Source organism: Sminthopsis crassicaudata, chromosome 1 (genome assembly GCF_048593235.1).
Source record: "Sminthopsis crassicaudata isolate SCR6 chromosome 1, ASM4859323v1, whole genome shotgun sequence".
Taxonomy (NCBI): Eukaryota; Metazoa; Chordata; class Mammalia; order Dasyuromorphia; family Dasyuridae; genus Sminthopsis; species Sminthopsis crassicaudata.
In genome coordinates this window covers 680900196-680913076 of record NC_133617.1, presented here as the reverse complement: position 1 = coordinate 680913076, position 12881 = coordinate 680900196, and the positions used below count along the sequence as shown (strand labels likewise).

The 12881-nt window shown below is 32.8% G+C and overlaps 1 protein-coding gene across 1 annotated transcript in view; it reads right to left on the bottom strand.

Annotated features, from left to right (window-relative positions):
* Window positions 1-12881, bottom strand: part of ABCA13 (ATP binding cassette subfamily A member 13) — a 523487-nt gene that overhangs the window by 301696 nt on the left and 208910 nt on the right. Inside the window, 5 exon segments of the mRNA XM_074283590.1 lie at window positions 2165-2471; window positions 3283-3459; window positions 5031-5121; window positions 7928-7969; window positions 7971-8042. Of these exon segments, the coding sequence (XP_074139691.1) occupies window positions 2165-2471; window positions 3283-3459; window positions 5031-5121; window positions 7928-7969; window positions 7971-8042 (689 nt within the window).

The window sequence follows — 12881 nt, the reverse complement described above, 5'->3', positions numbered from 1 at the left end:
CTAAAAAGGATGGTGCTTACCTCTTCCAGTCAAGGACATTTGTAACAACTTTGGTATTGTGGAAGGATCCTGTTCTGGCTACTCATCTTATTCAATTCAAATCAATAAGAATTTATTTTGTACCTTCTATGTGTGTAGATACAAAGAAAGATGCAAAATTTCCAAAAATTGCAGTAATAGTTTCTGGCTTGGTTTAAAACCCCTTAATAAGACGTTGAAGGAGGATCCTTAAAGACAATTTATTCTAACATGTTACTTAGGGGTAACTCACTATTTCCTAAAATAGTATATCAGTACATGGACCATATGTTGATACTCCAAGAATCTGAAATTTTATACATGCTGGTATTCCACATACATATACACATACATACACACACACAGACACACATACACCATAGACCCCTACATAAACTTCAATCCCTTTGTAACTTAGATGATTGTTTTAGAACTTAACCAGGAAGATCCTTGGCTAATAGACACCTTGGGAAACACCTATCAGGCCTGTCCATTACTTACAACAGTGACAATATCACATGAGGTCTGATGAGGAAATAGTCATTACCTATTTAAGTGATTTAGGAAAACTTCCTATGGTCAGTTGTTTTTGATCTGGGATTAAATAGATAAGCAGAGTTTCAACAAGTAGAAGGGAAAATGCATACTAAACATGAGGAAGGCTAGGGACAAAGAAACAAAAGCAATAAAATTCAGAAATTGTCTGGTTATAATAAAATGTCTTTGTCTAGACAGATTATATAAGACACAGTAGTATGATCTTATATTTAAAACTAGAAGAAAATTTAGAAGTAATTTAGTCTAACCCTTAATTTTATATATTGAGAAACTGAAACCAAAGAAATTAAGTGTCTTGTTTAAAATCCCAGTGATTTAACCCATATCCTCTTGACCTGGTATAGAACTCTTGCCTCTGCACCACAATGAGATAAAACTAGAAAATTATTTGGGAGTTATACTATGAAGATTCTTAAATGTCATGATTAAAAAAAAAATTGAACTTTATTTAGGAAACTAAGAAAATGAAGAGTTTTGTGTAGAATGACATCTAATTTGTCCAAATAGAAATCTAGTTTGGCAGAACTGTAAAAAATGGATAAAGGAAAGGAAGGAATGGAAGTGGAAAAAACAATCTAAGATTGGAAGATTATACTGATCATTTGTGTTGTATGATCAACATATGTCCAGTAATGGGGTGGCAATAAGCAGAGTGGAAATGGGAAAAATAGAGATTTGAAAATCAAATTAATTGGACTTGGTAATCAATTGGATCTAAGAAGTGAGATAGAAGGAGGAATCATAGATAATACCAAAGTTGAATGAAAGAATAAGCCAATAATAGCACTGACTACTGTGTGGTCTGTGTGGTGGAATTCAGGAAAAATAAGCTTTCTTTGGGATATGTTGAGTTTTAAATGTTAAGCTGGATATCCAGGTAGAAATATCTTAAAGGAATCTGGAGGTATGGGTTTGGAACTCCAAAATAACTAGGATTCAGTATATGTATTTAAAAGAATTAAATAGAAGGTATGGTTGAATCATTGGGGATGAATAAGATTCTCTCTTTTATAAACTTAACTACAAAACAAAATGGGACATAATAACTTGTCTATTTTATTTTATTTGCCCTTCCTAGAGTATAAACTCTTGGAAAACAGAGATTTTGTTTTATTCAGTTCTGTGTATCAATGATGAATGGAATTTAAGACACCAAAATGAAAAGAATTTTGCCAAGAATATTTATCAAATGAGTTTTAATGTTTAGAATACAATTCTATTTGTCTAATGTCTAATTTATGAAACTCATTTGACCAGGCTAGCACAGTGAAGTTATTGTTTGTTGACTGCCAAAATATCTTACTTATATAAAATTGAATTTCAAATAATTGCTTTCTGAAAATATTGCATTCATCATTCTCTTAGGGGGAAAAGTATAAAACTTTTTTTGGTTATCCACATGTGAACCTTTTTGAATTATGAAAAAATATTTAAGGACATCCTGACTGCAAAACCCATTTAAATCCAATTCTACAAGTACTAAATTTCTACCATGTAAAAATCATTCTAGAAACAGGATGTAAAGACAGAATGAAAGTCATAAATTTTTTCAGAGCCTGTGTTCTATCAAGTATGAAATTCAACTTACAAGTCACTGGTGTGGCAAGGATATGGCATGGCTTGGGCTTGTATTGGTGGTGTCAATGTATCTAGTCCAGTTTGTACCAGAATGATGGCTCTTTCAATCATGTCTTGCAGAGGAACAAAAATATGATTGTATTTGAACCCATCAGCTGGAAGACTTTGGGGATGAAATTTCCACAAAGGATTTTTTACCAAATCTGTTCTCATGCTATACAGAACACTGGTTCTAATTGTATAGATGAAATGGTGTGGGAGATCAACAAAATCTGATCCATTTTTCTTGCTGGTTATGGAACTGTTGAATATAATGCCTAAAAGAAGAAAAAAGAAAAGGAAAGGATTAAGTCCTTTTGATAGGTCACACAAAAACTAGAGCTGACATCACATAAGTAATTTTTTTTTCTTAAGGAAAAAGAACTTATGAATTTTTTTCCAAAAGAATTTCCATATTGAATTAGATTCCTCAATTACTTAGAAATTATTCCTATAAAAGATAGATGTCATTAAAGAACAAATAACTTTCAGCACATTAATTAAATGTGCTTTAAACATGTACACAAATCATAAGAGTCATTCGGTTTTACCAATGAGATAACAATGAAAGAAAATCAATGAACTATAGAGCCAACCTCAATTTTAAAAGACTGTAGCATTTTTTACTTAAGTAATTAAAAAACTAAAAGATGATGATGAATAAGCTATAGTCTCATATTTTGCAAGGTTGAGCACACCAGTAAACCACAATGAAAATAAAGGTCTGATTGAAAAAACTGCAAGGATCACTCTGTACCTAAGGACAAATAATTTATCATGTGTGATGTGAAAACATAAAAGATGTCTCACAGTCAGTGAAACCAAATCCAGTGAATAGGATTAAGGCTCAAGCTGATGGAAAGATCATTAGCTCTTATTACTTTCTCTGTGGGGTGAAAGAATGAGGCATATCTTCTCATCAAACCATTGTGCTTTTCTTCTGTTTTATTTTTTCTTTTATCTTAAAGGCATTTTTTTTTCACTTCTCTCCACACCATTGTAAGACACTTTGAAAAAGAAATATGCAAAATGCCAATATATCCAAACTGGTATCTCCCAAATAACAGCTGTTCTCCAGAGTTTACTTACTAGCCAATAAATTGTTTTGTTGCATGAGCCCATGAGCTTCTCTCTCCAGTATTTCCACAGACTCCAGTGGCTGGAACCGATTTAGAAGTACACAGGATGAGATGTTTACCATGATTTGGGCCAAGGAATGAAATTGTTCAGCCTTTGAATGATTAAACATCTTGCCCAACATCCCAGCTGAGAAAAGTAAACAAATTAGGATATATTATCTACTTGAGTCAATCCCCTGCCATTGCCCAGATTCAGCATCTAGGCTTTAGGACTAGGCAGGGCATTTGAGGTCATTTAATCCAACACTTTCATATTACAAAAGAAAAAATTGAATCACAGAATATAAATTACTGGCTCAATATTCCTTAGATCTTAAACACCAGAAATAAAATATGAATATCTGACTAAATCCAGTTCTCTTTCCAACTTTTTTTCATTTTATTCAATACCACAAATATTGAATAAATATATACTAGATGCTAAAAATGCAAACAACAAAAGCAACATAGTTTCTGCCAAGATGTTTACAGTCTACAAGGAAAGATATGATATGTACAAAAAGTTACCTAAATAAGTGAGGATGTGACAAAGGCAAAGGAGGCACACAAAAACAAGATGGCACAGAACAATTTGGAGGGAAGGACCAGAAGATTATTAAATATAATTTGGAGAAATTTGAAAACAAATAGAAATTTCATTGTTAAAAAACAGAATCTATAGAAAATCTAAATGTGAATTTTTTTTGATTTAGGTTTTCTTTTTTTCATAAGATATGAAATCTGCTACTTATAATCCTTTGAATGATAATGCTTTTGAAAAGATAAAAATGATTGCATCCTCCCACCTTTCTAGACTCTCTGGAATATCACATAATTTCAAAATAGCCTTTTTACAGCAATATCTGTTTTTTATTCCCCTGATATCCTTAGTTCATTAAGTGTGAATGAAAAAGAGGAAATTGACACAAATGGGAAAGATGAAAATGGGCTGCTGTAAGCAAGCCTTGGAAAAGTAAGTCTGGAGGTAGCTTCCTACCACCTTTCCCCATTCTAAAATGAGCCATGAGCCAAGAGAAAAAGGATGTAACAGTCTAATCTTTTGAAGGATCCTTCACTTTCTACTTTTATTGTAGTCATTTTTCAGTCATGTCCAATTCTTTGTAACCCTATTTGGTATTTTTTTAGCAAAGGTACTGGAGTGATTAGCCATTTTCTTCTCAAGCTCATTTTACAGGTGAGAAAAATAAGAAAACCAAGACAAACAGGGTTAAGTGACTTGCCCAGGACACACAGCTAATAAGTATCTGAGACCAGATTTGAACTCAAGAAAATGAATCTTCCTGATTCCGGGTAACATGATCAAGAGAATGCTTTGGATATAATCTATCTAAATGTAAATATAGTAGGTATTTCTGAAAGGACACTAGCAAACCTTTTCTCTCATATCTACTTAATGAGTTGAGAGTCCTTAGTTACAGACAGGGATATTAAGACTTTAGCTAGTTTGTTGAATAACAAAATGAAGGTGTAAAAAGATCTAAAAGTATGAGTGATTTTACAAATCTCACAAGATAAAAGATAATTGAGATTAAATGTACAATCTTGAATTGATGATAAAAGAAGTTAATTGTGCAATGACAATTCCAGAGTCTAGCTGTTTTTTATTTTCAGTTTTTTTCTCTGATGTGGAAAATCTTTTCTGAAATTCTAAAATAAGTCAGTTTCTGTATGTTTTAGAATAGGCAAAGACATACTTACTGTAGTTATGTAGCTTTTCTGTGAGTTTGTCCATGTCAATCTGCAATTGACTTTCTACAAAGTTCTTGATAAATTTATTTCTCAGGGCTTCCTGCAAATAAAATTTTATTTTTAATAGAAAGAACATATAACATTTTTGATACAAATAATAAACCGATATCTATATTTGGAGTTTTTAAGTTTCCTCAATGTGATCAACTGAAATTGCTATGATTGTTCTTTAACTTTCCAGTTTGAAGAAGACCAGTGACATAACAGAGTGATGTCTTAACTCAGCCAGACATAAATTAGATTTAAACAAGACAAAATTACACAAAGTCATCAGGCTCACACTCTCTTCCAGAGTCATCAAAGACCAGGAGCAAGACAAAAATCAAGATGATTGGAGATGGCCTGGGATGCAGTGGATGACCTTGGGATCTCTGATGATTGATCAAAGCCTTAAGCTTTCCATAGTGCCTGCTTTAACTACCTCCAAAGCTATTGGAACAAATTGTTTCCATTTACCCAATATAATAGAGAAGTCTTCACATGTTTGGGGTAGACATCCCCCTAACTCATCAACGGGTTTTAAACCAGTTACCTACCCTCAACCTGGTTTAGCCTGACTACTGAGATGGTTTACTGGAGTGCGGCCACTGCATATGCCACAGTTTCTTGAAACCACAGGGAGAATGAAGTGCCATGTAGACACAAAAGAATAGCCCTAAAAAGTTCTCAGCGAGTCTTTACACTAGAGGTATCAGAACAACTTGAATGACCCATACATCCCAAATCACTGCTGCCATATGCAGCACTTATATGCACTTATACATACATATACATATATTAGTTACATATATACACATACATATACGTGTGTAGCTGTCTTTACATAATTATATTTATAGAAGCACCTACTTTGCAGAATTGTTCTGAAGACAAAACAAATAATGCATGTAAAGCATTTTTTTTCTTTATCTTTTCAAGGCAATTAGGATTAAGTACCTTACCCAAGGTCATACAGCTAATAATTTCTGAGGCAGCATTTGAATTCAGGTCCTTCTGACTTCAGGCCTAGCGCTCTATCCACTGTGCCACATAACTGCTCTTGTAAAGTATTTTCCAAAACTTAAAATCTATGTTAATGACAGTTATTGTTGTTATATTATTATATTATATTATATTATATTATATTATATTATATTATATTATATTATATTATATTATATTATATTATATTATATTATATTATATTATATTATATTATATTATATTATATTATATTATATTATATTATATTATATTATATTATATTATATTATATTATATTATATTATATTATATTATATTATATTATATTATATTATATTATATTATATGTATTATATTATTAGCATTAGATATTTTAAAATAAGATATTAGATATTTTAAAACTTATATGTGTCTTTGTTATCTCAAAAGTGAGGGGAAATAATCTACACAAGAATACAAATGGTATTATATGTTAATATGTCGCTGTTATCATTGTAGCTATTATTATTGTTTTTATTGTTATCATTGTTATATATGTTATATGTACTTCTGTTGTCTCAAAATTGAATGGTAAATAATCCAAGTAAGAATAAATATGGTCAAGAATATGCCAGTCTTTTAGATTGATTCTTCCCCTTAGGGACCTTCCTATTTAATATGAGCATAAATTCCTTGATAGCTGTAGCTTCATGTTAATAACTGTTTCCATCTACAAAAATTCACCAAGATAACATAAGCTCACTTACTAATGGACAAAAATGGTTCCTCCAGATCAAGTGTGATCTGCCCTCTACTTGAAACGTAGTCCTAGATTATAGTTGTCTCTCCTGCTTTGAGCAGCTGAACTTGTTCTGTGTTTCCAACAGCCACCATTCATGAGCACTTGGAATATTGAACTTTGTTTCTTTAGGCTTCTGGAGTAGCAGTAAATTTTATTTTATTTTTGAGGAGACAAGAAAACACACTCATTGAACTGTCCTTTTCTTTCCTTTATGGGATGAAGAAGCTAGAAAACTAGTGCTAAGTGGGGTGAAAACTAGTGATAAGTGGTATGAAAGTGGGTAGAATGACTGAAACCCTATTATGGAATTATGTTTTCTGATTGAATGAGAGGAAGCCTGGGATTGTAGAACTGAGTAATAACTGTGCCCAAACCTTTCTAAGATGATCTAATGCCAAAAGAGCAAAACTGAAGAGAGTAGGAGGAGAAAAAGAAGATTCCATTCCCTTTAGGAAACATTAGGAACCCGATGTTGAAGCACAGAATAAGAATGTAAACATAGAGAGTTTTAGCTAAATGAAATTGCTTTAAAGTCTAAAATGATTTAGTTTAGGATTAGTGATGTTCATTTTACAAGAACTTCTAGTTTCGTGAGGTGTTTTTCTTGTGAATTTCTATCAGTTTCCTATCTCTTATAAATAGGCTGAACATCCTACAAAGTACAGAGGGAGGTGTGCATTTAACAAGTTTTGATCCTGAGTAACCAATTATCCTTTCCACTGCAGAGCTACTTAAACAAAGTGACTTTAATGATAAGAAAATAGCCAATAAGAATTTCTCTCTAGCGCTATAGATTTCCATGAGACACAATATTCAAAAGATCATAAGTTTAGAGCTTGAATGAACCTTAGAAATCACCCAGTCCAAAAGACTTCATTGTATACAAGGCAATTGACGCTCCAAGAGGGAAAATTATTTATCCAAGATAACACACATATTAAGCAAAGAGCTCTAAGAAGCAAACCTAATTCCCTTGACACTAAATCCAATGTTCTTTCCAATATATCACACTGCTTACCTTAGCTTTTTTTTCAAAAACCATGTTAATCTATCAGACAGTTCTTAGCAAATAGTTCTGCACACACAATGAATCACAACTAACCTGGAGATGATTAATCATTTCAGCATTTCCACCATTCTGAAAAAATACTGGACATTTTCAGCATTGCTTCAAAAACAATCTTCAGTTTGTCTACAAAGTCAAAGGTATAATTTGCCTGCAAAGCAAAACACAGTGTTAGAGAGCATTAACCCAAAAAAAGCAAACCATGTCTCAGGAAATTTTAAGAGATCCTTATGTTTCTTATTGTATCTATATAGAAATAGGATGTAAGTAATTATTATTGAAAATATTATAAAATACACCTATCATATCTGTGTCACAATTAATTCATTCAATAAGCATTTATTAAATGTTTATTATGCAAGACACTGGGTCTGAAATTAGGAGTACCAAGATAGTAGTCTCTGCCCCAATTCAAAAAGGTTTTCATTCAATAAAGGTTTTGTGACATCTACAAAAAGTAAGTATGATACAAGGTAAATTTAACAGAAGTAAAAGAAATATATTTCTTTAAAGGCAGCATTTTCAACTGAGAATATCATGGAAGGTAACATGGAAGAAGTTCACTTCAGCTGGGATTTGAATAAGGAGAATTTCAATATATAAAGATGAATAAAGAATGTATTATTCAGTAGTTTCAGTCTTCAAGATACTGGAATAGCTTGCAATTTCCTTCCCTAACTCATTTTCTGAATGAATAATTGAGGCAAACAGGGTTAAAAGACTTGGCAACAATCATATAGTAAGTACTTCAGGTTGATTTGAACTCATGAAGACCTCTCATGAGGTTGATTTGAGCTCATTTGAAGACCAGTGCTCTATCCACTAAATCACCTAGCTACCCTTAAATTAAAATTACATTTGTTGTTGTTCACTTGTGTCTTACTCTGTGGCTGACTCTTTGTGGCCCCATTTAGGATTTTCTTGACAAGGATACTAACATGGTTTGCCATTTCTTTTCATGTTCATGTTTCATGTTCCTCACAGACAAGAAAAGTGAGACAAATTGTATTAAATGACTTGCCTAGAGTCACAATGCTAGCATGTAGAGGCTAGATTTGAACTCATGAAGATGGATCTTTCTAACTTCTGGTCTGGTACATTATCCAATGTGTCATCTACCTACCTGAAGAAGGACACTTCAGGAATTAGAGTATTACTTGAAAAGCATGCAGAGAAGGTTAAAAATATGATAGCTTCCGCAGTTCAGGAAATAACTTGTAGTTCAATTTATGAGGAAAGGAAGTAGTATAAAATAAACTAAGAAAAGGAGTTGGAGGCAGATTATGCAAATTTTATTTAAAGGCATTTTATTTTATCCTACTAGCAATAAAGGACCACAAGAGGTTTTTAGGCAATTTGTAATGGGTAAGAAGGGGATTTCTGAATGTAGTTATTTGATAGGATCAGAACTTAGCTTTAGAAAATTTATTTTAGGCAGCTTTGAGAAAGAGATGAATTAGAAACTTGAGAGATGATCTCCAGGGATACCAATGGGACAAATATAGATCTATATGGATATATGAGAAGTCCTCTAACCTTCCTCCTAAATAACAGTAAAGTATAAACTCTTTTCTTTAATGTTAAGAGAAATTCTTAAAAACCCCTAAGCCTTAAGGCTAGGTACTTATATATATAGGTACTTCCTTAAGGAAGGTACTTATGTTTGCAATTAATACTAGTGGTGAGTAATGCTGTGCTGTCAGAGTGGTGACATTCTAACCTAAGACCTCTAATCAGAAGACTCTTACACACGCACACACACTAAAATGAGAAAGACACACTGAGGTAATTCTCTCCACTCTTGGTGGGAGAGTGGATAGTGCCATCTGGAATCAATATACCTGCACTTTTTTAATAGGAAGCAAATTAGGAATTTGAGGAGGGTAGTCTTGTAGAATCAGAATCTATGTATCAATGAGTTCATTCAAATATCATCAGCTATCTGTCCCATTCAAATACTAGAGAGCAAATTATAAACCAACATGATATAGACAGTATCACATAATCAATCAATGAGGATTGAAAATAAGAAATGTAAGCATCTGGCTCATTAGTCAGGAGACACTACCATCCCAAGTCCATCATCATCTCATGCATATATAAATGTAGGCTGTTAAGATTCTCCAGTGTGTTCAACTATTTTTTAAATATCATTTTCATTAATCTACACACCTTATCCCACTTCTGTACTCCATCTTATCCTATGCTACTCTTTCCCTTCCTCTTTATCTCTTTCCCATTAAACTACACACTTTGTTCTACTCCCATTAATACTGTAATATAAAATTATAAATACAGTCCTAAATCTCACTTCATCATATTCCCTCCCCCCTTATTTCTTTAGAGAGAGAGACAAACAAGCAGATGTATTGTTCCCTATGAAACCCATTCCCAATGTGAGTAGGTTTTCGGAATTACCAGCCTTCCTCCACACTCTAATGCCTCTTGACCAGTCTTTCTTATGTACCTCATTCATATAGCATAATTATTATTTTTATCTTTCTTAGACAGTTTTGCTTTTAAAAGTCAGGTTAAACCCAGTTCTGCCCTAATCTTTTTTTTTTTTTTAAACTATTCAATTACTGATGTCAATCTTAAACATGTATGTGGTTTACAATTCCATGTAAGAAACATAAACAATTTGTCCTTGTTGAGTCGTTTGAAATTAATCTTTGATGCTGTCTCTTGTATGTTAAATTTTCTATTGAGTTCTGGTTTGGTTGAGGCGAAGTTCTAAAAAGCTGCAAGTTTGTGAATATCCTTTTTTTTTTTTTTTTTTTTAATTCAATATTATGGTTAGTTTTGCTGCTTATATTTTTGGCCCCAAACCTAGTTCTTTTCATTGCTGATATATATTACTGCAGGACCTGTGATCTTTTGCAATTGCTGATAAATCCTGTACAATTTTAATTATAGTTCCAGCATATTTGAATTGTTTTTGGTTTGTTTTGTTTCTCACAGAATTTTTTCTATGACTGGGGGTTTCAAATTTAACAATAATATCCCTAGGTGTTTTCATTGTAAAAAAAAAATTTAAAAATTGAAGAGATAATCAATGGATTTTTCTATTTCTACTTTCCCCTCATGTTCTATCATGCCAGGACAATTTCATTGATTATTTCCTATATTATTGTGTCAAGTTTCTTTTTTTTAGGTAGTCCAATTATTCTTATGTTTTCTCTTCTTGATCTGTTCTCCAGATCGCCAGATCTGATCTCCAAATATGTTGTTTTTCTTACATTTCACATTCTCTTCTATTATTTTTCATTTTTTAATATTTTTGTTTTGCCATTTCTTGGTCTCATATCTTCACTGACTTTCCCTTGCCCAATTCTAATTTTCAAAGAATTATTTCTTTTTTTTTAAGACTCTGTATCTCCTTTTCCAGTTGGTTAATTTTTTTTCATAATCTTATTGTCTTCTTTGAATGATTTTTTTTTCTTAATTTTTCCACTAACTCTCTTATTTGACTTTTGAAGTCTTTTTTTGAATTCTTCTATAAATTCTTTCTGGACATTATTCTTTGGGATAGAAGAAGCTTTTTTTTACTTTATTATTCTCAGAAGATGAACCTCATCCTTCCCTACTTCTCATAGTAAGTTTCTATGATTGGGTTATTTTTTCTTTGTTAATTTTTTTTTTTTTTAAATGAAAACTTATCATTGTAAGCACTTATAATCCTGGGAGAGGAGGAAAGGATGAGCATAGGGAATGGTGCTTTTGACTTTATGTCAGCTCTCACCTCCAACCTGAGACCCTAAACCAAAAGCTCCACCTTCCTGCAAGGGGCCACAGCCAGCAGTATTCCTAACTCTCTGCTTCTGCATTTATGGAATGTGCTAGATCTTCTCATCCAGGGCTGGGTCTCTGCAATAAGCTGGGCCTGGCCTTCCTAATCAGCAGTAGTTCCTTCAGTCTTCCCAGCTTTAGATCCCCATTCCCCACATAGGGAAGGTAAAAGTTCCTGTAGTTTGGTCTGAGATTATCTCTGAACCCAGCTAACTCCAGGGCTCCCTGCTCCTTGTTTCTGCAGAGCTAGCTTAAAGATGTCTAAACTTCAGAGGATTAAACCCCAGTCATGGTATCTTTCTTTGGATCTTCTAGGATGGTTCTAGGAGGACCATTGTTCTTCCCTGTCTTCTTTGATTTTCCCCAATTTATATTCGTCCTAAAGCACAATTTTGTTTTGTTTGTAGGGGAATCTGGAGAGCTTGAAATTTTCTGACCAATTTCACCATCTTCCCAGAATCCTCCTATCAGTGTATCAAACTACAACAGAATCAGAACATCTGGTATTCTCTGAAGCTCATTCAGAAATTTGCCTTATCTCCCTAAGGAAGTAGTTTAATGGTGAGCTTGACTAAGTATCTATTTACTATTTGGAATTACCACCTAAAATAGACCTCTTTCTATGAGTGCAAAATGATTCCTGTTGTCACTGAATATAAAACTCCAAAGTATTAACTAATATACTTTGTCTACAAAGTAGTTTATACATAGTACACATTATTTCATTTGTTCCTTATAGTAACACTGTGATTGTATCCATTTCATGGATGAAAAATCTGAGGTTAAATCCATGTTCATACCTGGTAAGTGTCTAAAACAATATTTGAACCTAGATTATGAAATAATTATAGCTGTAGAAGGGAAAGGGACTTTAGAGATTACCTAAATTAATCCTTTCTTTTTACACTTAATGAGGGGTATTAAGGGACTTGACAAAATCATTTAGTAAATAAATTGAGACAAAATTTGAATCCCAGTCTTCTGACTCTTTCCTCTGAACTCTGCTATCTTCCTGACACTGGTCACAAACCCATGATCCCAGAAAGTAGACTGCATATTTCCCCTAGTCCTTGAACCTCAGGGAAACAGATAAAAGTGTTCATCAACCTCACATAAATTAACATTCAAGTTTTCTGTCTGGAGTGTAACAAGATACTATCTGATCTTAATACTGCTCTATTATTTGCATAAATTGAGAGGG